Source organism: Pipistrellus hanaki, assembly GCF_964339955.1.
Source record: "Pipistrellus hanaki genome assembly, chromosome: 16".
Lineage (NCBI taxonomy): Eukaryota > Metazoa > Chordata > Mammalia > Chiroptera > Vespertilionidae > Pipistrellus > Pipistrellus hanaki.
In genome coordinates this window covers 30817593-30843278 of record NC_140518.1, presented here as the reverse complement: position 1 = coordinate 30843278, position 25686 = coordinate 30817593, and the positions used below count along the sequence as shown (strand labels likewise).

Here is a 25686-nt window from a genome sequence, read left to right as displayed (position 1 = left end):
CTCGGGGAGGACATTCTGCCAGTCCCACCTTGGACATGACAGGCAGTGTCTGCTTTGGACAGAGCCATCTGGCACCATGGAGCAGCGTCCTGTCTGCCTCTGCAGAGCCGCCCTGGGAGGATGTGGCCAGAGAGACTCTGCTGCGTCCTCTGGGCAGCACTCTCCTGGGCAGCACCTTCTCGGACACAGCGGAGTCCAGTGCCCGGAACCGGTCCTATGCATTCCGTATGCCTCTGTGCCTGCCCTGGGGATGGATGCCCAGCAGCCTCCGTGCCCAGTGCAGACCGGACCTCAGACCAGGCCTCTCAGCACGAACAGAGGTCCCCGGGGCGGTGAGGGTGCTCCGTGGGGGCGGTGAGGGCGCTCCGTGGCCGCTCTGGAGGCGCGCCCAGGCGCTGCCCGGAAGGCCGGGCATTTATCCCCGGAGCCGCCAGCAGGGAGCTCCCTCTCGGCTCGGCTCGCGCGGCCGCGGGGGGCGGCGCTGGGCTGCGCCGCGCTGCGCTCCAGCCCGGACCGGGCCGGGCCGCTGGATGCCGCGTCTCCGCTGCTGCTGCCCGCCGGGCCGGCTCCGGCGGCCGGTGAGTGCGGGGCGGCGGGGCGGCCGCTCGGGGGGCCCGGCGGGGCGGCGGGCGGGCTCGGGCCGGGCGGGCGGGCGGGCGGCGGGGCCCGCCGGCTCCGCTCCCCCCTCCCGTGTCCCCTGGAAGCGGCGGCCCGGACTCCCGGCTCCGGCCCCGCTCTCCGGCCGCGCCGCCGGCGGAGCTGGGCGCCCGGGGGTGGGGGCGATCGGGAGGGGCGGGGAGGGCGAGCTCCGGCCCCCCTCGCCTGCTGGGGTGGGGGTGGGGGTGGGGGGCGGAGGCGGGGAGGCAGGGCAGGGGGGTGGCTTTCAGTTTAGGGGGATCTGGGGCTGGGGGGGGGGGGGGCTGTGGCCCTAAGCTGCGGGGTGGAAGCTGCAGCTCGGGGATAGGGGCTCCTCGGAGCCCAGGCCCGGGTCCCCCAGACGGACCGACCCGGCGCGGCTCTGGGAGGCGGCCGGGAAGGCGAGCACCTCCGCCGCCGAGCCCTTTATCCCTCCCCGCGGCCTGCACCCTTTCCCTGCCGGGCCGGCCCGGGCCGCTCCCGGAGGAGCAGCTGCCAGACAGCTGGCCAAACAATGGAGACCCCGCTTGCTTCCCGGGCCCCCTCCCCCGGGGACAGAGCATGGGGGTGGCTGGGCGCACGGGAGGCTTTGGAGATTCAGGCGGTGCTGGCTGTGCCCGCGCCTGGCTGCTCACCTCAGCTCTTCCTGCGAAGGGTGGGGTGTGTGTGTGTGTGGGTAGGTCGGACAACCTGCCCCAGGCCTCCGGGAGAGACTGCCCGCCGCCCCGCCCTGCTAACCTGTCACGCCAGTTGTCTCCACAATGGGAAGGGGTGGTGGGGAGGTTAGCTGGCCCCCACCCGCGCGGGGGGTTGCTGCTGGGTACCAAGCCCGGTGAGGAAGGAGTGTGGGGCACGCTCCCGGCTGAGATAAGGCCTACCGGGACACACCACACACGGGGGCTTTGTGGTGGGGGTGGGGTGTGGGGGTGTCACCCTGTGGCAAGGCACATGTGCCCTGCTGATTAGTTGGAAAGACTGCAGCCAGGATGAGCTGGGGGGTGGGGGGTGGGGTGCAGGCAGCCAGGTTTAGCGGTGCTGCTTTTGCCTGGCTTAGCCTGTGTTTGACAGGGTCCTCATGGTTTGTGTTTGTGTGTAGGGAGACTCGGGTGATGCTTCCCTGGGAGGAGCTCCCTGCCTGGGGCCTCCCTGCCCTCTGAGGGCCCCCCAGGCGTCTGGAATTGGATCTTCACCCCCATTCACCTTGCCAATGGTTTGGGCTGGCTTTTGAGGTTTTGTTTTATCTTTCGAGTGCCTGGCATGTCTGTGGTTGAGGAGGCCTCGTCCCCCTGAGCTCTTACATCTGCGTTGGGCCATGCTGGGAGGGAGGAAACACAGCCAGGCAATGAAGAGCAAGATCACCTCAGCAACTCATTGGCTCTAGAGGTTCAAGCTCCCTTTTTTGTGTGTCCTGATCTGGTCTGGAGTCCTTTTTGGGGGGTGAGGGGGTGATGCGGGAAGGAGCAAGTAGGTATCCTGTTGTCATGGCAATGGGCCCAGCCTGGCCTAACGGTTCTCCTCCCTTTTGGTTCAGGGGCCGCTTTCTGTACGGGGATATTGAAAGCTGCTCTCCTGAGGTCTCCGGCTCCCTGGCAGACCTCACTGGCGCTTTGTCAATGGCCTGCCACCTCCCCAGCTTCCCCTCTGATGAGGTCTTTCCAGGAAACATCCTCCTGCTTGCGGGACATGACTGGTTATATATAGCCTTGGGTGGAGGTACGCTTGGCCATTTGGGGTGGGGGACAGTGGAGTTGGGGCCTCAATTCCAGGAAGGCAGCAGGGGGAAGCTATTGTGTCGGGGGCTTCGGGGACCGAGAAGGGTTGCGGGTGGGGGCGGGAGGGATAGCATGCTGGTGGGCACTTCCTTTGGGAGCTTTGAACTTTGCACAGTGGATGACCCGGTGCCTGGCAGCTCTGATCATCTGGTTTGTTTACTTTTTCCCAGTCTGGCTCAGGTGCCAGGGCGTGTGCCTGAGGGCTTCCTCCCATGCCCCAGGCTCTCCTCAGCCGCCCTCTCTCTCGGAGAGGGCCTTTCCTGGCTCCTGCCTGGCCCCTCAGCAAACCCCCTGGCAGTCTGAGCGGCCAGCCAGCTGCCTGGAGCTCCCCTTCGCTGGCCCAGCCTGACACTAGCTCCCTGAGAGGTGTATGTACCTTCAGAAGTTGGGCCTGAAAACTCTGAGGTCCCCCACAGGCAGCTACTTGGAGGCAGAGAGGGTGGGGCAGAGCCGGAAAGGGAGAATCCACCCTCCTCGGGTGGAGCAGGGAGTTGTTGGAACTGAGGGAGGCTCGATCCCCACCTGGTGTGTCACAGGTCTCCAGGGCCGCGTGCTGTTCCTGCCCCTTCAAACCAGAGGTCTGTCCCTAGCCAGACCTCCCTCTCCTGCGTGGACACCACAGGCCGGAGCCAGAGCATCCATGTGATCAGGTCCTGTCGGGGGCCGTGGCCCGGTCCGGTCCGGTCCCAGGCCTCCCCCGGGCTTGGTGGGGAATGCTGAGGTAGTTGAAAGGTTTGAGGGGATCAGAGGCCCCGTCTGCTCTGGGCTGTGATTGACAGGTTCCCTCAGGACTTGGGTTGGGGGCTTCATGGAACTTTTAGGTTCTGCTTTGGGTCCGGCTCCCGGGTGCTTTAAGAGCTGCTCACTGCCCCTCATCCCTCATCACCATTTTCTTTTCTTTCTCTCCCACTCCCTCTCCCCCAACCCCCATTTTCTGAGGTGGACTGAATTAGAGGGTAGGGAGGTGCAGTGGTAGGAGTTGGATTGGGAGGGTGGGGAGCAATCCCAGAAAGCCCCTCTCCTCTTACTTTTCTGCCCTTTCTCTGGAGATAGGAATTGTTTGGCTAATAAATTACCCACATTCCTTTGACATTTCAAAAAGCTCAGACTCAGGCAGCAGTGTTAGTTGTGGACTGATGATTTTACAGGGCCCGGGGCCTTTTCTCTCTGCCAAGTCCTTTTATCGCCACTTACAAGGGATTGTTTTTGTTTTTAAATTTTTAATTTTTTTTATTATTCTCTGATATTCGGAGATATTGGATGAAGGGCCCAAGGTCACATGACAAGTCAGAGGCAGACCAGGACTAGAACCTGCCGTTGGCTGAGCAGAATACCTCTCCAGCGAAGGGCCGGGTCTGACCTCCCAGGCCATGGACATTTTATGGCTGAAAGAGCCGAGGCCCAGAGAGGGGACGGGACTTGCTCAAGGTCACACAGAAGGTGGGGTGGGGATGGCTGTGTTTACTGAGCTCAGCGCCCAGCAGGCTGCGGCAGGCTCCCCGTGAAGCAGGGGAGTTTCACCTGCAGGAGCAGCCCAGGACCTGGCGCCGGGCGCCGCTGGCACCTCTCCCGCTCACCGGCCCTGCTGCCTGCCAGCGCTTAGGGGCTGCTGGTGCCCGGAGCGGCGGGCAGCAGGCAGGGCCGGGAGCCCGGAGCCTGGAGCCGGCGGGCGGGCGGCTGATGTCATGTGAGAGGCGTGCAGGCGGCTGAGGGAGCACACCTGGGGCCAGGGAGCTCCATGTGACCCGGCGGTGAGTCACGGGCTCCGCGGAGCTCAGCACAACCTCCGTCCTCCTGCGCCGCCGGGCGGGCCGCCCCGGTGCCCTCGGACCCCACTGGGACCCACTGGCCGCCTCCGCAGCCCTGGGCCCTCGGTGGCCAGCGCAGAGAGGCAGGCCTGGGGCTGTAGGAAATGGCCACTCAGGGAGGTCAGAGGCCACGCGAAAGAGGCCGGCTCTCTTGGGAAAGCATTTCCTTTGTGTTTATTTATGAGTGTGGTCTGGAGTGGGGAAGGGGGGACTGACCCTGGTCCACCCCCAGCAGCCAAGCCCGGGGGCCCTGGTCGTGGGAGTCTAACGCTGTAGTTTCCACTTCCTGGGGTTTCTGCTTGGCCAGCTGCGGGGTGACCCATTTAAGTCTGTCCCCACTTAAAGCCACAAGGCAACAGGGCCATCTATTTTAACCGAGTCCCCCACGTCCCTGACATTTTTTTCAAGGCACGAGAGGGCAGTTCTTAAACTTACCCATTGCAAATCTTGTTTACAGCTTTCCTGCTAAGTTGGTTGCTGACTGCTTTGTCAAACCTTTCTTTTTTCTTTTTTGTCATTAAAAAAAGATCTTTACAATCACAAAAGTATCCTGCTGAAAAAAAAAGGTTTAATGCAGGACAGCCAGTGTTAACCATCTCTGCCACTACTCAGACAAAACCTCGGGTGAATTTTTGTCATGGATCTTTCCAGACTATTTCAAAAGCTTATTATATATTTTTTTAATATATTATATATATTTATAGGTTAAGATCTTATATGTTATAGAAAATGTAATTTTATATAAATATTTAAAATATTTTTTTTCTGTAAGAAAAAAGAACATGCACAAAAGTAGAAGAAAAATCATATAAACTATCTAAAGTCTTAGATTTAAATACACACACCTACCAGCTAAATGTTCTTATTGTAAAAAATTAAAACAATACAGATAACACACAAGTCTCTTTTGACTCTTCTGAAATCCCTGTCTCTTCCACAGAGCATACATTTTTCTATGAATATGCAAATATTATACATAATGAAAATTATATACATATGCACACATATACATAATTTTTTAAAAAATTTGTAAAAATTATATACTATTTGGCAACTCTCTTTTTTCACTTAATAATATACTATAAAAGCCTTCTAGGTCAGCATATACAAATCGACCTTGTTCTTTTTAATAACTGCCAGTTCTATAATTTAGCTATTCCTCCAGCGCTGGTCATTTGTATTGACAGCATTTTGCTATTATAAACAGTGCTGCAAAGATAAGCCATGTTAATTGTGTGAATATATCTATAGATGTCTTAGAAGAGGAATTGCCCAGTCCAAGAATATGTACATGTGCCCTAATCGGTTTGGCTCAGTGGATGGAGCGTTGGCCTGCAGACTGAAAGGTCCCAGGTTCAATTCTAGTCAAGGGCATGTACCTTGGTTGAGGGCACATCCCCAGTAGGGATATGCAGGAGGCAGCTGATCGATGTTTCTTTCTCATTGATGTTTCTCTAGCTCTCTATCCCTCTCCCTTCCTCTCTGTAAAAAATCAATAAAATATATTACAAAAAAGAATATGTACATGTAAATATTTTCCTACATACCAACTTTCCCTCCTTATACCAATTTATACTCCTACCAGTATGTATGAAATGCCCTGCTTCCCATCCTCCAATTTATTGATGTTATTAATCTTGGTAGTTTATTATTATACTAAACTGCTAAGTGAACAATGATACACCTCTTTTATCTCACATGTCTGAATAGGACTGCTCATGCTTGTGGGCCATTTGAGTTTCTGCATCTCTGAGTTGCCTGTCCTATCCCTGGCGGTACCTGTATGGGACCTCTGGACCTGAGCCCGGGTGGTCCAGACTGGCCATGTGCTCCCTGGACTGCCTTCACTTCTTGGGCCTTACTTTCTATATATAAAGGTACTATCCAGCATGGAGACTTCATGCCTAGACTTACTTTAGACACACTCGTGCTGATAGTTATTTGTGTACTTTCCTCTCTACCAAGTCCCCCCTCTACTCTAATGACTGTCTACATATCATTAAGTAGAATTCGATCCCACATAGATGGTGAGAATATGTCCTGCTTCTATTAGTTACCGTTCTTGAGGGCTTACTATGACCTAGGCATTATATGAAGGGCTTCTGTACATATTTCTTTTAATTCCCATGCCTTATGTGGTAGGTACTATCATCTCCATTTAAAAAAATAAATAAATAAATAAATATATATATATATATATATATATATATATATTATATATATATATATATATATATATATATATTATTGATTTTTCACAGAGAGAAAGGGAGAGGGACAGAGAGTCAGAAACATTGATGAGAGAGAAACATCAACCAGCTGCCTCCTGCACTCCCCCTACCAGGGATGTGCCTGCAATCAATGTACATGCCCTTGACCGGAATCAAACCTGGGACCCCTCAGTCCGCAGACCGACACTCTATCAAACTGAGCCAAACCGGTCTTGGCCATTATCTCCCTTTTACAAAAGGAAAAATGGAGGCACAGAGGCCTTACATAACTTGTCCAAGATTGTGTGGCTGTTCACTTGAATTTGTTCCTAGGTTTGTTACCTGACATCTGAAGCATAAGCTCTCACATTAGTTTTCTTTATCCCCTATCCCTCTCCTTTAATAGGTGCTTGATACATACATATTCCCCCAAGTTTTATTAGAAAGCTCTGTAAGCATTTAGAACAGTTAAAGAATTTTATCGTGAACAACTGGCATATCTTAGATTCTGCAATTACACTATCCTTGCTTTATCACGTATTTATCCCTTGATCTATTCAAGCTGTCTTACATTTTTTATGCAGCGCAAAGTAAATTGTAAACATCAGTATACTCTGCGCCAAATACTTTAGGATACACATCATTACCTAGTGTTCAGTACTTATGTACAATTCTTTTTTCTTTTGAGTGACTATTTCACACAATGAAATACACAAATCTGTGTGCACAATTTGATGGCTGTTGAATATATACACCTGTCGACCCAAACCCCTATCCAGATGTGTAACATGAGCATCACCCTGGAAAGTCTCCTCATGCCCTTCCTCAGGCTTTCCCCACCGCCATCCACACCCCCACCTCCCAAAGCTATCACTGTTCTGACTTTTTTTCCAGCTTACGTAGGTTTTGCTTGTTCTAGAACATCACATGAATAGTACTCTACCAACCCCGGTCAGTGTGGCTCAGTTGGTTGTACATTGTCCCCTGCACGGTAAAGTTGCCAGTTTGATTTTCAGTCAGGCACATCGATGCTTGATTCACAACCATGTTTCTCCCTCTCCCTTCCTCTCTCTAAAAACCAATAAAAAAATATATTTTAAAAACAGTACCATACCAGTATGTACTCTTTTGGTAAAGCCTTCTTTTACTGTGACTTGACATAATGTTTTTGAGATTCATCCTTGTTGTGTGTATCAGTAGTTGCTTCTTTAAAAAAAAAAAAAAAAAAATATATATATATATATATATATATATATATATATATATATATATATATATACATACACACAATATGTATAATTGTTATTATTTTTTAAATCGTCACTCGAGGATATCTTTCCATTGATAGTTAGAGAGTGAAAGAGAGAAGGAAACACAGAGAAATATTGATGTGAGAGAAAGACATCTGTAAGTTGCCTCCTACACTAGCCCAGAACAGGGCTTAGGCAGGGGAGGAGCCTGCAATCTAGGTATGTGCCCTTGACAAATCAAACCTGGGACCCAGTGCTCTATCCACTGGGCCAAACTGGCTAGGGCTAGCTGCTTCTTTCTTATTGCTGAGTAGTATTCCGTTATATGAATGTGCAAATTGTTTCGCCTGTAGGTGAACTGATAGATGCATATTTGAGTTGAATGGTCCTTGCCCTCAAAATGCTTTCTGTTTTAAAGTGATAAAGCAACTGAATTGACTGAGTTGATGGTACTTTGCTTTGATTTTGAAGATAGTAGGATCACTATGATTTAGGTACATTCCCTAATTTACATACAGACTCTAGTTTACACGCATACTTTTTCTTCACTTAAAATTAGGAAGGCCTCATTCTCAAAACAGCCTGGTACTGGCACAAGAACAGACATATAGATCAATGGAATAGAATTGAGAACCCAGATATCAACCCAAATCACTATGCTCAATTAATATTTGACAAAGGAGGCACAAATATACAATGGAGTCAAGACAGTCTCTTTAATAAATGGTGTTGAGAAAATTGGACAGATACATGCAAAAGAATGAATTTAGATCACCAACTTACAACATACAGAAAAATAAACTCAAAATGGATACAGGACTTAAACATAAGACGGGAAACCATAAAAATACTAGAGGCATCCACAGGCAGCAAAATCTCAGACATATGCCAAAAGAACTTTTTCACTGATACTGCCCCTAGGGCAATGGAAGCTAAAGAGAAAATAAACAAATGGGACTACATCAAAATAAAAAGCTTTTTTACAGCAAAAGAAACCATCAACAAAACAACAAGAAAGCCCACTGTATGGGAGAACATATTTGCAAATGTTATCACTGATAAAGGTTTAATCTCCAACATCTATAGACAGCTTATACAACTAAATAAAAGGAAAATGAACGATCCAATTAAAAAATGAGCAATGGACTTAAATGGAATATTTTCAAAAGAAGACAGAAGAAAGGCCAAGAGGCACATGAAAACATGCTCAAAGTCACTAATTATCCGAGAGATGCAAATCAAAACAACAATGCGGTACCATCTCACACCTGTCAGAATGGCCAACATCAACAAATCAACAAACGACAAGTGTTGGCGAGGTTGCGGAGAAAAAGGAACCCTTGTGCACTGCTGGTGGTAATGCAGACTGGTGCAACCACTGTAGAGAACAGTATGGAGTTTCCTCAAAAAACTGAAAATGGAACTCCCATTTGACCCAGTAATCCCACTCCAAGGAATATATCCCAAGAAACTAGAAACACCAATCAGAAAGGATATATGCACCCCTATGTTCATAGCAGCATAATCTACAATAGCTAGAATTTGAAAACAGCCTAGGTGCCCGTCAGCAGATGATTGGATCCAAAAACTTTGGTACATCTACACAATGGAATACTATGCTGCCATAAAAAAGAAGGAATTCTCATCATTTGCAGCAACCTGGATGGAATTGGAGAACATCATGCTGAGTGAAATAAGCCAGTCAATGAAAGAGAAACACCACATGACCTCACTCATTTATGGATAATAAAGAACATTATAAACTGATGAACCAAAAGATAGATATAGAGACAGTAAAGCAACAGACTGTCAAATTACAGCAGGGAGGGTAGGGAGATCTGGGGGAGATAAGAGATCAACCGAAGGACTTGTATACATGCATATAAGTACAACCAATGGACACAAAACTCTGGGGAGGGAGGGTATGTATGGGAGGGGGGGCAATGTTAAAATATGTACACAGATAACAATTTAATTTTAAAAAATTTTAAAAATAAACCTATAAATAAATACATACATACATAAATAATTCATTCAAGCTTCAAAAAAAGAAAAAAAGAAAAAAGAAAGTCATATCTCTCATTCAGCCTTTATATAGACACTCTTATTTTATTACTTACAATTAGTCTTCCCTGAGTACTGACTTCCCTTAAGGACATATAAGTTATATAATTATCTATTGAATACTCTACAGTAAATTAAGAATCATTATTTGAATGTTGATGTGTTGTACATATCATAGAGGATCATCAAAAGGGTGATCTCTAAAAAAAGGTTTTGAATAATTACTAGGCACATACATGGGGAGATTGAATAAATTAAAATATATTTTCATAAAAAAGAAAAATTAGGAAGGCCTCCTGGAGTAGGGTGAGGGGAGAAAGGCAGAGAAGGAGGCCAGAAAAACTGTCAGGTTTCCTGCACTGGAGAGAGTAAGAGATAAGGTGGGAGAGGGCCTGGTGGAAACTGCAGCCTGGAATGGAGAATGGGGAGGTGGTGATATCATTGGACCTTGGACATGAGGACAGCGGATGCTGGAAGAGGCGGGGTCTACAAAAAGATGACAGAGCCCCGGTCTCTAGTGAAGCGGGTGCTGAGGAGTCTAGCGCTGCACTACAGGTCTGACCCTGAAGGGGAAGGTGATAGGTAGCTTCAGGCATTTGGCATGGAGAGAACCTGGACCTCAGCCAGGCCTGGCAATTGTAGGGGTGACAGTGGGGAATGGTATCTTGTGAGCTGTCAGGTAACAGTGGCAACACAGCCAAAACCGGTTTGGCTCAGTGGATAGAGCGTTGGCTTGCGGACTGGAAGGTCTTGGGTTCGATTCCAGTCAGGGGCATGTACCTTGGTTGCGGTGGGGGGTGTGCAGGAGGCAGCTGATCAGTGATTCTCTTTCATTGATATTTCTGGCTCTCTATACCTCTCTCTTCCTCTCTGTGAAAAATCAATAATATAGATATATAATATATATGTGCATATATATATATATATATATATATATATATATATATATATATACTGTGTATATATATATACACACACACACACACACAAAACAGTGGCAACACAGGGGTGATGAATGAAGGGCTGAAATGGACTCGGTCTCCAGAGGCCCCGGGTTGGGATGAGCGGGGTAACGTTAGCAGGAAGTTAATAACTAACCTGTGTCCACAAGAGACTTAGATATTTGGGATTTTAGAGCTAGAAGAGACCTAGATCACCTAGTTCAACCTTGAGCAAAGTGACAGGCTCCAGGCCCCCTGGTGACTTGTTGACAGATCCAGGCCTAGATACCAAACCTCCTAACATTTCCGCCCGCACTGTCCCCTGCCTGCTCCGGTGACTGTCACCTGCCTGTCACAGTGACAGCGAGGGGCGAGCTTTTGCCAAGACAGGGGCTTACATGAAATTACTTTCCAGGGACCTTTCTAGCTTACATGAAATTACTTTCCAGGGACCTTTCTAGCCCAAAGACTCTAGAGTTTGGGGCCTCTTTTCTGTAGATACTGCTCCAATGTTTAGCCCCCAGCAAAGAGCCAGGACTGTGTAAGGATTGAAGAGTGAGCATGAGAGTCCGAAAGGTGGTTTGGTGGGACAGCATGAAGGCATTTGGGTTCCCTGTGGTTGAGTTGAGGCTGAGATACTCCTCATTTGTCCCCTCCAGGTCCCCGAGGTGGGTCTCTTTATTCATTTCCCCACAGGCGCCCCCGGAGCCATCTTCCAAACCAGCCCTTTAAGACAGTGCCAGTAGTGGTGGGTAAGGTGGGTAGCAACCAGCTGAAGATCTTATGTCCTGGCATGTGGTAGGTCTGTGCCACCCCCCAACCCCCTCAGTGGTTCAGGAGGAAACAGAGAGACTCCCCGTGTCAAAGTACAGCCCCAAAGAGAAGATGTCTGCTCTCAGGCACTCCTCCAACCCAAGTCAGCCCAGACCCATCTGGCCAGACCTAACTGGCCAACCCATCTGGTTGCCCCTGGGTCTGTGCCTCTTGGGCCCTAGATTCCTTGTCTTCCTACTCCCAGGTAATGTGCATGAGCATTTGGAACCAGAAAGTTCGGAGGGAACTGTGTCTCACCAGACAGAGACTGAGGTGAGAGGAGAAGGGGGCGCCTGAGAGGTTCCCAGGGAGCCAGTGACTAGCCAGGTTTCCCACCTCTTCTGCGTCTGAGGGTTTCTCTTCTAGAACTGCGCTGCCCAGTCCCATAGCCAAGCCACCGGGGCTGCTGAATACTTCAAAATGTGTCTGAATTGCAGTGTGCTCTAAGCGTAAAATACGTATTGGATTTCAAGGGCTTCATATGGAAAAGAGGATATAAGATGTCTCAATGTTTTTAATATAGATTACATATGAAGATGACAATAATTATCATGTAGGTTGATGTCACCGGTTTCTTTTTACCTTTTAAAATGTGGCCGCTGGCGCCGAAACCGGTTTGGCTCAGTGGGTAGAGCGTCGGCCTGGGGACTCAAGGGTCCCGGGTTCGATTCCGGTCAAGGGCATGTACCTTGGATCCTGAAAAACTCACATCCCTGTAGGGGGTTTGCAAGAGGCAGCTGATCGATGACTCTCTCTCATCGATGTTTCTAACTCTCTATCTCTCTCCCTTCCTTTCTGTAAAAAATCAATAAAATATATTTAAAAAAATAAATAAATAAAATGTGGCTGCTGGGGAATTTTAAATGACCTCTATGACCTGAATTCTATTTCCCTTGGATAGCGCTGTTCTGGAGAGGAGGCATTGGCCTCCCAGGAACCACCGGGAGGGAGTGCTGGGCAATTAGCTGGTGCACCTGGGCCCCTGGGCGTCCCTGGCCTTGATGCCTTTCCAGGCTTTGTATCTGGGTTGGAGGTCCCTCTCTGTAGAATGGGGAGCCTGCTTGGTGGTGGGGGTGGAGTACTCAGAAAGGAAGGCCTCTTAGGGCCTTGCAATAGGCCATCGTGTCTAGAAGTCCAGGGGAAGGCCTTCCTGGAGAGAGAACAAAAATTACATTCCGTTTCTAATTAGGTGGTATGGCCTACTTCTGCGTCTTGTTGCCTGCTGGTTAGGACAAGAAAGGCTCTCTCAGCTCCGCCCCCACCAGGTTTCCCCGCTCCTGTCCCAGGCAGGTGTGCCTTGTGGTGGGAATAGGTCGGCGCCACAGGCCCACGGGCCCCGGAGCTCCGGTCTTCTCTGACGCCGCCACCACTTTCTTCCTGAGGTTATATTTAGGTGCTGGTCTGGGGAAAAGGATGTGAGTTTTCCAGGATCCTGTTTATCCAGCAGACCCTCCCCTCCTCCCCTCCCCTCCCCCACCACCCAGCTGTCTGTCCTCCGTCCAGACTGGAACTTCCCCTCGCTTCCCTCCCGGCTCCGACGTGGGTGCCCAGGACCCAGAGAGAAGACAGTGTTTGCCTGTTGAATCCTGACACAGCCATCTATTAGCTGGCTGACAGCTAACATCTACGTAATTTTTCCACGTGTAGAGATAATGATGCTTTTCTTGCAAGGGATGCTGTGAAGTTCAAACGAGGTGGCGTGTGTGAAGCGCCTGGCATTCTGCCTGACAAGCGGTAGTCATTAAACAAGGGCTGGTGCCTTGAGGATCTCCATCGGGCAGCGGCGAAGGCTGCTGTTCTGGGGATGCCGGGCGCAGGGAAGGGCCCAGCGGCACGTGATGTCTGTTGCCTTAAGGGGCACGGGCTGGGGGAGGCGATGGTGCAGTCTCTCTTTTCTTTTTCCCGTGTGCTTGCATCTTCAGCCAAGTCCCAGCTCGGCTTAGAGGCATCCTCTGGCCAGGGGGTCAGATCGCCCAGGTGCCACCTCCATGCTCACCTAAGCCGGGCCTCTCAGAGATCGTAGGAAACCAGAGACTTCGGAGTTTGGGTTTTTACAGCCTTATCTGAACCTCCAGTTTCCTTATTTGTAAGATGGGGGTAACAATGGACCTCCTCATAGCAGGGTGGCGAGGCTTCGCGGAACTGAGGCAGCATTGTGTGAGGCAGGGAACCGCCGGGATCGCCGTGGGGGGTAGCGGTGCTCAGTCATCGGCCCCGTCTGGACTGGGGACGGGGCGAGAGGCTCCACCGGGATAACGTTCCTCTTTCTCTCTGTGTCTGTCTGCAGCAGCAAGGTGGGACCCAGAGGCCCTGTGCTGAGCACCCATAACCCTCCGGGGGTACCCCCCCCAACACAGCACCCCCACCATGTTTAACCTAATGAAGAAGGACAAGGACAGGGATGGGGGGCGCAAGGAGAAGAAGGAGAAGAAGGAGAAGGAGCGGATGTCGGCGGCCGAGCTGAGGAGCCTGGAGGAGATGAGCCTGCGACGCGGCTTCTTCAACCTGAACCGCTCCTCCAAGCGGGAGTCCAAGGCGCGCCTGGAGATCTCCAACCCCATCCCCATCAAGGTGGCCAGCGGCTCCGACCTGCACCTCACCGACATCGACTCCGACAGCAACAGGGGCAGCGTCATCCTGGACTCGGGCCACCTCAGCACGGCCAGCTCCAGCGACGACCTCAAGGGCGAGGAGGGCGGAGGCTTCCGGGGCTCCGTGCTGCAGCGGGCGGCCAAGTTCGGCTCCCTGGCCAAGCAGAACTCCCAGACCATCGTCAAGCGCTTCTCCTTCTCCCAGCGCAGCCGGGACGAGAGCGCCTCCGAGACCTCCACCCCCTCGGAGCACTCCGCGGCCCCGTCCCCGCAGGTGGAGGCGAGGACTCTGGAGGGACAGCTGGCGCAGCACCTGGGCCCGGGCCACCCTCGCCCGGGGCCCCGGCCCCAGGTCCCCGAGCTGGTGACGAAGAGGTTCCCGGCGGACCTGCGCCTGCCCCCCGTGGTGCCCCCGCCGCCCCCTGCCCTCCGGGAGCTGGAGCTGCAGCGGCGGCCCACCGGGGACTTCGGCTTCTCCCTGCGGCGCACCACCATGCTGGACCGCGGCCCCGACGGCCAGGTCTACCGGAGGGTGGTCCACTTCGCCGAGCCGGGCGCGGGCACCAAGGACCTGGCCCTGGGGCTGGTGCCGGGGGACCGTCTGGTGGAGATTAACGGGCACAACGTGGAGAGCAAGTCCCGGGACGAGATCGTGGAGATGATCCGGCAGTCGGGGGACAGCGTGCGGCTCAAGGTGCAGCCCATCCCGGAGCTCAGCGAGCTCAGCCGGAGCTGGCTGCGGAGCGGCGAGGGGCCCCGCAGGGAGCCGGCCGAGGTGAGTGTTTCCCGTGGGGCCGCAAGGGGTGGGCAGGGACTGGGTTGCTGAGGGCCGCCGTGGTTGTACTGAGGCGGGCGACTGGGGTTCTCAGAGCCTAGCGAGTGTGTGAGTGGTGACGCCGGGCCACCCCGTGGGCTTCAGGGACCACCTCCCTGGCTGGTGGGGAGAAGGCACCTCAGGTGAGGGTTATATACACGGTCATACAAGCTTCATGATACAAGCGTGCATTAGGGTTTGGGCACCGTATTTCCTGAGCCAGAAACTGAGCCATGGAGGCTAACGTGCCAGTTCCAGGTGTGAGACACAGTCTTATATTCTGGATTAAAATATAGGATTTCCACATTATTTAGATGTTGGAGGTGAAAAAAAAAATAAATTATTTCAAATCAGGGCTGTCCTGAGACATCTAGGATGTTCAGCTGCTTCGGTAGCTCCTGGGAAGGTGACCTCAGGCCTCCTCTTGCCCCTGAGTGAGCGAGGAGCTGAGTACCAGGTAAGGTTGCAGAGATAACCAGGGGCCAAATCATGGAAGACCTTATACATCATGGCCGGAGTTTCCATTGACCCTATTGAAATGAGACCCCTGTAGTGTTTGAAGCAGGGAGGAGCGATGATCTGGTTTACACAGAACACTTGTGCTCCCAGAGTTTTACTATTACTTTTCCTGGAAGGAGGAAATGCATGGACCTGGAGCAGTAACAGGGGTTAAGCCCTCAGAGATTGTATGACCTGATGATCCCTGAGACCCCTGCCCACACAAAGCAAAAGAGGGAGTGGGGGTGACTAGGCCCCGAAGAGATTTGGGTGAAAGGCATCCATCAGTTCGGCAAATACCTGTTTACTTCCCCAGGACCTACCCAGTTTAACTCCTGAAGAGATGGTCTCTAGGGGGATGGAGATCTGTAATCCCAGTGATCTTTCGATAGGTTGGCTACTTACCGGTCGGGAATGTTCTGCCTGGAGGCACCATCTGAAGGACAGCTTGGCCTCCGGGCAGCCCTCTCTCCAGCTGTGGCTTTTAGGGCTGTCCAGGTCCCTGGAGCCTGACCAGCACACGGCCTGGCCGGGACCTTTCCGCACTAAGTGACCAGCCAGATGTGTCTAAGTCAGAAGTGGGAGGAAATGCTGAGGAAACAGGCAGAGTCCCGGTCCTAGCTTTCTCCCGGGGAGGGGAAGTGGCTGCTCAGATGGCTGCTCAGCCTAACAGCAAGCCTATCGGGCCTGGAGGGCCTGGGAGCCGCAGGGTCAGCCTCTGGCAGGAAGCACTGGAGCTGGGTTCCAGACCTTCCTTTTCCCTGGGGCTGGTGGGGTCAGGCAGCTATGTTAGTCAGGGGGCAGTGAGTGGGAGGGCGCCTGTCGTGGAATCCAGGAAGGACCCGGATGCCTTAATTCCAGAAATGCATTGAGCACCTTCTATGTGTTAGCCACCAGGGAACTTCCCACAGCTTAGAGGGAGCTGTCTTTATCTCGGCACCTAAGACCGTACCACGTTGCCACGTCCGCCTCCTTTCTCCCAGGCTAACCCTGCCTTCCACAGACAGAATATTCTTCCTCTTAAAGAATGAGTCCCCCAGGGGATTGCTGCCAGCTCCCCGCCGGACCACAGCACAGGCCGCCGTGGGGCTCAGGGCCTGGCATCACAGATGCGGCTCAGTTCTCTCGATAGCTCAGGGATCGTCCTGGCATCTCATGTTTCCCAGCCGCTCTCCTTCCCAGCTAGCTGCTGCCGCCGCCTCCCTGGGGAAGCGGGTGGTTTAGCTTTGGAATCCCCGGTGGATCCCGTCTCCCAGCTGGTAGCTCCGAAGGGCTGGCTCGCTCTGGCCCCCGGGGCAACCCAGCTGGTGCCCCGAGGACTTCTTCCCCCACAGCGGGGATCTCGCAGGGGACTCCATGGAGAGTCCCATCCTCATGAGTCTCCTACTGACAGGACAACAAGGAGCAAAGGGCTGCAAGGAGCCCCATGTCTTTTCTTACCTGGGTAGTTGGTGGCGCCTCAGGCCACAACAGAGAGGAGCAGAATGAGCGTGGCATTCTGGTTTCCCGAGGCAGAGCCCGGAGCTGGTGAGGGAGTGCTGTAGCCTCGACTGAGGCTCTTATCCTCTCTCTCCTCTTCCTCCCACTCCTACTCCTGCTCCTTTTCTTGGCGGCAGTTCTAATCCTAGTTCCATGCCAAGAAAAGGGCCTTCCCACCTCCTCCATACTCCCGGGCGGGGCACCCTGACAACTCGAGCCCCACAGGGACAGCTCTGGTGGCCACCCTGCCCGTCAGGCCATCCATCAACTGTGTCCACACGTTGCCTGTCCCCAGAGCTCTGGAGGAGCTGGCTAGCCATCTGTTCTCTTTCTGCACACAGACAGGGGCCAGGCCCCGTGGCTCCTGTCCATGGCCTGTTCAGAAGGCCCCGGGGAGAGACAGCCCCTTGGGTTTCCTTCTCACATGGTGTGTGTCCAGACCGCTTGGCTCACACCTTGTTCCTATGTCTCTGGAGCTGCCAGACAAGGCTCCACTGGAAGGAGGGGTGAGCCACAGGAGTAGGATAGACTTGGGGCCTGATAGAAATCTCTCAGCAAGCCTGAGAGAAGCAGCCTTTCTTCCGCCATCTATTCCTCCATTCATCTGTCTACCAAACACACATCGGTTGAGCACTTACTGTGTGGCAGGTGCTGAGGCCCAGCAGTGTGCGGCACACAATCCCAGCCTCAAAGATGAAATCAAAGAAGGGTGTACACCCAGCCCCAAGGAACTCAAAGCCTAGTGGAAGATGGTCAGGTAGTAGGCAATGACATTACCATTTGAGCTCAGTGATAGACCAGTACGGGCTACGAGGGAGCACAGAAGAGGATCTTCAAGTACAGTCTTTGGAATGAATCAGAGAGAGAGAGAGCTGACATATAGGGGAGGCCAACGGGAGGACAAGACTGTATTAGTCACAAATCAGAGAGAGATTGACACATTTGGGGAATAAGGATTGGGGACAGCCTATGGGGACACTACTGAGAGAAGCAGCAAGAGAGGCAAGCAGGGGTCAGTCAGGTCGCAAGGCCCCTGAGAGTCAGGCTAGGGAATGTAAACTTGAACCTGAGGACAATGTAGCCATTTAATCAGGGAGCGATGGGCACAGTTTAGAAAATCTCCTGCTGTTTATGGAGAATGCGTTTGGGTGAAGCTAGGGGAGAATCGTGAGGGAGCTGTTATACAATAGTAAACCTCGTAGAATGAATGGAGGCCTGAGCTTAGGTAGAGGCGTTGGGGATGGAAAGAGGTTTCAGATGTCAGCAACGGAGGTAGGCTCTGGAACAGCAATTCTCAACCTGTGGGTCGCAACCCCTTTGGAGGTCGAACGACTCTTTCACAGGGGTCCCCTAAGGCCATCGGAAAACACAGATATTTACATTATGATTCATTAACAGTAGCAAAATGACAGTTATGAAGTAGCAACAGAAATAATTTTATGGTTGGGGTCACCACAACATGAGGAACTGCATTAAAGGGTCACGGCATTAGGAAGGTTGAGAACCACTGCTCTAGAGTCTTGGTGACCGGCTGGGGTAAAGGGAGGAGGAGGAGGGGAGGAGGTAAGTGTGACTACCAGGTGTGGGGGAAGATGCTGAATTCTTTCCCTGGTTCTTCCGGAAAGAGCGTTTCGGGGGCATCTGTTTTGAGAAAATTATTCTTAACTTTTCAGAGTTCCCTGAGTCTGATGAGATTAAGGAAGGTGTTAGTAAAGAGGAGGATCTCAAAACCCCAGTTGGATCAAAATTCTTCTCTCCAGTTCCATGAGTCTGGACAGGAAAGCCAGTGCCCACTGAGAAGGCGAGGAGGCCAGGTGGGGACTGCGGTCTGGGGGTAGGGAGAGCCGGTCCCTTCCACTTGTCTCCTCAGGAGGCCCATCGTGGGGGCCGGGTGGGTTGTCTGAGAACGTGCGATGGTTCTGCTGAGCTCGGAAAAGCCCACCTGGCTGACCCCTGGCCAGTGTGGTTGTTCTGCTGCTGCCAAGAGCCAGAGGAGCTGGCCTGCATGATAGCCCTACCCAGAAGGCACTGCTCCCGGAGTTTTTGAGGTTGTGGTTGGAGGGGAGGGAGGTGCCTGAAGGGAGGCCTACCACCCCTTCCCAGTCAAACCTAGTTTCCTGAGCCCCGTGGAACTATCAGGCATTGGCTAGAGATCCGTGGTAGAGTTTCTTCTCCCATCGGACCTTGGGGTTTGTCCACAACCGTTACAGGGCTGTGCGGTTCCTTAAGAGGTCATCCTATCCATCCAAACCACCTCCACGTTCAGGAGAACCTAGGAGAGTGCATGGTATAGTGGAGAGAACATGGACTTTGGGACCAGAGAGATCTGTTTGAGTTTGACGGAAGTCACCAAACTTTTCTAAGCCTCCGTGTACTCATTCCCTCGAACAGGCCCAGGCCCTGGGCACTGCGGGGTTACGTAAATAAAGTAGAATCTTCCCTTGAGGAAGCACAGACCTAACTAAAGAAAGGCAACTAAGCACCTTCATTGCTGCCATAGATGTCTGTCCAGGTAGACAGTGGGGTGGGAGGGAGGAAGTGGCAATTAGGAGAGGATGTGACCCTTGTTCTCTGTAAATGGGCCTGATTCTCGCCTCTCAGAATCGAAGACGATGGAATCAGAAAAGGATGCACACGCTGCAGCTCCTCTGAGAAGGAGGATAAAGGGACCCTTGTTTTTCTTGTGTGTGCTATACCTTACGGGTCTTTATTTATCTGTATGCATTTGGAGAGGTCACAGGCAGACTCTGGCAGGTCGTAAATGCTTTTGGAGATTAGTACCTTTCTCTCTGTCCAGTCTCTGAGGACATCCAGGGGAAGTAATTTTGCAGCCTCCGTAATTAACCCATCCTAGCGTTCTCCCATCATGGCTCCTGGTAAGGTTTTCTTTCCAACAGGGACGCCTGATGCTTTTGTCCAAACTATTTCACTGTAGTTGTTTGTTTGTTTGTTTGTTTGTTTGTTTTTTAAAGCCAGCTTAAGGGTGAGGTGGGCCCCTGGGTGTCCGCTAGCTTTTCCTAGCTTCTTAGAGCCCAGCTTCTCAGGCCTGTAGGCATGGACACCAGTGGCCCTCCAGGAGACAGGCCAGCCAGCGTTGCCTGCCAGATCACTTTGCCATAGCGGAAGCCCTAGACCCCTGGTGGGATCTATTTGAGGCTCATCAGCCTTGACCAGGTGCTGTCAGGAGTGGGGACTGAGATTCCAAGGAACCTGGAGATTGTGCCGGGCAGTGGGCTTCCCCCAGGGGCTCCAGTGTGGCCCGGTGCTGCCTGGGCTCAGAGTTCTAGAACGCCTCTGTTCCTCATGCTGCTCTGAATGATCCTTGGAGGGGTTTTTGTTTTTTTAAACAGAACATTTTTACTTCATTTTGTGCCAAAGCTGCAGGCGCTTCTGGCACCGGTCTCCCCACGTGAGGGCCCTGGCTTGGGGGCTCAGAGCAGGACTCAAATGGAGTTCTTGTGGAAATGAGGGGCCCATGGGTAGGTTCAAGGGCATGAGAACGGATGGGTGAAAGGTTTTTAGGGACATGTTGGGGGTTATCCATCCTGGATTGGGGGGTACATGGGACCAGCAGGACCGAGTGGTAGACTAGGTCATTTCTATTCTGCTCGGTCTCCCTTCTCTGTCCTCAGAGGCGCCATTCTGCCTTCTTCCCAGGGAGATGCTGGGCAAACTGAGGCCCTGTGTGCCCTGACCACCAGCCCGTGGGTGGTGGGCACAGTGCCCAGGCCACAGTGAACTGGGTGTGGGTACATGCCGGGGCCATTGGTTGTTTTTGCAGGCACAGCTCGGAGCCCTGGCGCGGGGGCAGGGCCTTGGTTGAGGTAGCCTGTCCTGGCCCCTCCGGCCCCGGCCAGAACCCCTCTGGCCCACCCTGACCCCCTCGGCCACCCTGCCCTCTGCTCCCTCCTAATCTCTCTTATTTACATTGAAATGGTTCTGGAAAATACCAGATATGCAAACACCCAGTCTGGGAGGTGGGTGCGGAGTGGGGTGAAGGGGGGTGTGTGTGTGTGGCGGGTGGGAACACAAGTATTTTAAAAATGCTGCAAATCTCTCCAGTGTTTCCCAGAAACCACAAGCACGCGCTCCGCCTGCCAGCAGGGCTCCCGCCACCCCGCTACTCTAAGCTGCTGGCTTGTCCTCCCTGCGGCCGGGGGTGAGAGCAGCATCCGTGGGGGTGGGGACCGGTGACCCAGCTGGGGACTGGCGCCTCCACTGTCAGTCCCGGGCAGTGGTACGGCTGTGCCCTGGGCACCCAGCAGCCAGCTCCGGGGGCGCCTCCCATGCCGGATCTGCACTGCAGAGGAGTGGAGTCTTCATGGCTCCCGGCCTCCCGCTGAGCAGTTTAGGGGGGGAGGGGGGGCACCCCAGCCAACCCTAGAATCCCGCATGGTGTTTGGCAGCAGCTTCCGTTCTGTTAAATGCAGGGGACAGTGTCGGCGAAGCTGCTTGTTTTTTCAGTCGTTGGCTGCAGTCTGGCTGGGAGACAGTTTCCTTAGACCCAGGTCACCACCACGCCGGCTCCCTGGATCTCCCGCCACACGTTCCTCAGAATCGGGGCACGGCCTCCTTCCCCTCCGCGCTCAGCCCAGCCTCTCTGCAGAACGGCGGGTGTTTGTCCGGGGTTCTGTCCGGTGTCCAATAGAGCAGTGTTTCCCAAAGTGTGTTCCGCGTCCCCCCAGGGGTACGGGAAGAGTTTGGGGGGTACGCGTTGCGCCGGAGTTTGGTGGGGATATGCACTGCACTGTGCTTAGCTGCACCTAATTCTACGTTCTCATGAGTACGAGGGGTCCTCAGCGTTACGAAAATTATAGAAGGGTACACATCTGTCAAAAGTTTGGGAGACACTGCAGTAGAGTGTGCGGTGCACACGTGCTGCCTCCGTGGTGTTGAATTGATCGGATAAAGGTTCAGCTGAGCAGAAAGGCCGGGAGGAAAGGGCATGAAAAATAACAGCAAGGATGAGGGCCATGCTGGCGCTCACTGCCCATCAGGCGCTGTTTGTTCTAGATGTTTAATCCATATTAACCCGTTTAATTTCCCCGACAACCCTTGAGATATTATAAGAATCTCTCCTTCATCGGTGTGGAAACTGGATTACAGAGAGGTTAAGACCACATAAACCGCCTAAGGTTTCAAGGCTTCTAAATGACTTGCCAGGATTTGAACTCAGGGCATCAGGCTCCTTGCTCCTCACTAGCGTGCTCTCTAGTAAGTCCTCCTCCCTTAATGCCATCAGGGGGTTCTTAGCACTGTGACGGAGTGACGGATAAGGAAACCGATTTTAGCAGAGGCTGATTGGCATAAGCAAGAGCGAAGTGCCGCCGAAACCAGTTTGGCTCAGTGGATAGAGCATCGGCCTGTGGACTGAAAGGTCCCAGGTTCGATTCCGATTAAGGGCATGTACCTTGGTTGCGGGCACATCCCCAGTAGGGGGTGTGCAAGAGGCAGCTGACCGATGATTCTCTCTCATGGATGTTTCTAACTCTCTATCCCTCTCTCTTCCTCTCTGTAAAAAATCAATTAAAAAAAAAAAAAAAAAGAGTGAAGTGCCTAGGGCATCTCCCCAGGGTTATAATGAAATGACGCCGCACGAGATGGCATTAGCGGAGGGCCGGCTGCACAGGACAGGGGACGGCAGTGTCTGGGCAGCCTCGCCCAGGCCTGGCCCTCTGAGTCCCGCTGCCCTGGAGGCCTCTTCTCCAGAAGGGAAGGGACGCCAGGTGACCGCACTCTTGCTCTTGTTCTGTGCACGGTGAGCCGTGGAAGGCGTGACCGTTGCTCTCAGGCCCTCCTGCAGATGAGCCAGAGCACGTGAGCCGAGGGGCACGCAGGCAGGGGGTAGCCTGGTGGAGCTGGGAGAGGTCCTGGGAAGAGTGGCCGAGGACGAGAAGCAGCGTCTGCCTGGGCAGCATTTGGGCGGCTCTCCCAGCAGGGGTGTCCCTTCTGCATCTCCTCCTGGAAGGCAGGGGAGTGGCCCCCTCACCTCTTTGGCCCTGGCTGACATACTGGTACCTCCCTCCGCCGCACGTAGGGTGGCAGGGTCCCCGCGGTCACCTCTGACCAAGAGCAGGTCCTCTCTGCTGCCGTTGGGACCGCTGTTGTCTCCTAGTGTGCGCTGAGCCCCTTGAGTGCGGCTCTCCCACAAAGTACCACGGCCTGGGCGAGTCTATGTTGAAGAAGTGGCGTTAGAAGAAGTGTTTAAGTTTAAAAAATCTGGCTCTCAAAAGAAATGTCAGCCGTTGTCCTGTTGACATTTGGCTCTGCTGACGAATGAGTTTGCGGACCACGGATCTGGAGTGTAATGCTTGCCCCTGCCCGCCCTCCCGCACGCACACTCCTGGGCTCCGTGTGCATGTCACCTCCTCAGGGAAGCCCTCCCGGGTCCTCTCCGACCAGGTCAGGCCCGCACTCTGGCGGCACCCCATCCTTCCCCTTCATAGCTCTCATCAAGGCGGCAGGGAAGTAGTCACCTCCTCTCTCCAGGGCTGGGTGCTTCCTGGGAACAGGGGCTAGGTTTTGAAGAGGATGGTTCTCTCGTCAGGAACTGGTTCCCCGTTCTCTGTCTGGTTGTCCCTTGTTTAGCTGGGGTTGGGTTCCTAGGACCCTCCCCACCGGCCTGGGTGACCTGTCTGCAGTGCATTAGCGTGTCCGGCCTCCATAGAGGGAGCCTGGGGGACCACAGCGGGCTGTGACTTGTCTGCAGACAATACCTTGGCCCTGTGTCTGTGTCCCTGGCACTCGGCAGCTCCCCGGGGCGCGGAGGGCAGCGGAGGGCAATGGGCTCAGGCGTCTGGGAGCCGGCGCCTGGGGAAGGGGCTCTGGGAAGGGGGTTTCTGGGGCTGGCCTGCCTCCTGCCCCTGCCCTGGAGCCCCCAGAGGGCACAGCCTTGGTCAGCAGCACAGGCAGGGTCACAGGGCCCAGCCCTGGGGATATGGATTACAGAGGGGTTAAGGTTAAGTAAGTTGCCTTAGGTTTGTTGCCTAAGATCCCCCAGGGGGCCCGGGAGGAATGTGCCTGCCTTGCTGGCTGCAGGTCTCCGAGGGGCGGAATGTGGCCCTCGGGGTTCATGGCTTCCTCTTCCCTTCGGCTGCTTTCCCTGGCCGCCTTCCTGCTGGAATGCCACAGGCTTGGAATTTTCACGGCCAGGATTTTCCCCAGGCAGAGCCACAGATTGCAGCTGGAGCCCGGGACGGCTCCTGCCTGGGCATGGGCAGAAGCGACCGGAGAGAGCCATGGCGGATGCCAGGGCAGCCCTGGCTCCTCTGCTCTTCAGGCCTCGGCTCAGTTCCCACCCCTTCGGAGATGCAGACATCTGTCTCCGCCGTGGGCCAGGCCCGGGGGAACCTGGGCTCCTGGGGCTGTGGGGCTCCGGAGCGGCCCGGGGGAGGCCGCGGGGACCAGAGACTCCACCTGGGCGAGGAGAGAACATGGCCCAGGCCTCACTTCCTCCAGCCGTGCCTGAGTCACGGAGGGAGCGGCCTCGGATTCCGCCCTCAGGTGGGGCTGTGCCTGCCAGGCCCAGGCTCTCTGGCCCATGGAGGGCACCCAGCCTTGGAAGGAGGTGGCGCTGCTGAGAGTGCCACCTGGATCTGTCCTCCACCCCGTGGGCCTGGTTCCTTTGCTAGTGACCTTTCTCCTGTGCCCTTTGTCCCCTGATCTCCGTTTGGCGGCTCCTCCCTCCCATTCCCGTTTTTTTTTTTTTTTTTTTTTTTTTTTTTTTTTTTTTCAGGGAGCTGACTCACTTCCTCTCTCCCTTCCCGACTCCTCTCCCTGCCAGGCCCTGTGGTGGCAGGGTACCCACAGGGAGGCAGCTTTCTCACTTCCCAAGCTCTCTCCTCTGGCGGCAGAGCGGGCTGCCCCTGGCTCTGGGTAAAAGAGGGCAGGGGGTGGGTTGGAGCAGGAAGGGGCATGAATAGCTCTGGACCTGAGGCAAGGCCAAGTGTAAAAGGCCCCGGAGGCTTAGCCCACTCAAGGCAGGTGCCAGGCGGCCTCGAAGGGCACCTGCTCCCTGTCACTCCCCCTGGGCGGGGTTCTGTGGGGGAGAGGGGCTGGAGGTGCCATCCTGTGACCGGGGGCCTCTGCCCCCTCGAGAGCAGAAGACATCTGCAGCGAGAGAGAGCGCCGCCAGAGTGGCATGGCTGGAGGCCAAGCCGTGCCGGCCCTGCCAGGCACACGAGGCGGGCATGACCCTGTGACCCCCAGCTCCACGAACAGCCCCATCACAACAAGGGGAAGGTGTCTGGAGATGCCAGGGGAGCTTTCCAGGGATGCAGGGAGGGGAAGGGCCTGATACTATCTCCCTGCGTTGGTTCATCTTGCTGGGGCCTGCAGCCTGCTCCTCCCTCTCCCCCCTCCCCCGCCTCCCTCCTCTGTGGCCTGGCTTGATGGTTGAACTGATCCCAGAGACTCAGCTTCCGACAGTGAGGGGTTCCTCCGGAGTGGGCTGGTGTCTCCTGCCTCGTTCTCCCCGGAGCTGTCCAGGCGGTAGGAGCCTGAGTGTCTGGCACCTCAGGCACAGAGGACCCAGCCCGTGCTGGGCCTGGCACAGCCTGGCACCCTTGGCGGCCGGCAGCCTAGGTTACCTAAAGGACACACGGGCGCAGGACAAGGTCCCCACTCACTTGGCCGTGCGTCAATGTCATGGAGACAAGATGGCGACGGGGCCTGCCGCCTGAGAGGCCTGGGGACCGCTGTGGGCTGCCTCCCTGCAATCCTCCTGGTTCCCCCGAGCGCTTGGCCTTGCCTGGCAGAGCCCCCTTTGCCCGATGCTGGTCTCGGGGTTTCTGGACAATGACAAGGGTTTC

General features: G+C 54.0%; 1 protein-coding gene across 11 annotated transcripts in view; it reads left to right on the top strand.

Moving 5' to 3' along the window:
* The first annotated feature begins 425 nt into the window (after positions 1–425).
* Positions 426–25686, top strand: part of MYO18A (myosin XVIIIA) — a 102923-nt gene continuing 77662 nt past the window's right edge. For 10 of the 11 annotated variants that reach the window (XM_084862808.1, XM_084862807.1, XM_084862812.1 and 7 more), the window contains exons 1-2: positions 426–578; positions 13782–14860. In XM_084862808.1, coding sequence (XP_084718934.1) covers positions 13862–14860 — 999 coding nt within the window. In that variant the 5' untranslated portion in view covers positions 426–578; positions 13782–13861. The remainder of the gene's footprint in view (positions 579–13781; positions 14861–25686) is intronic. The other variant, XM_084862809.1, reaches the window with a different exon arrangement.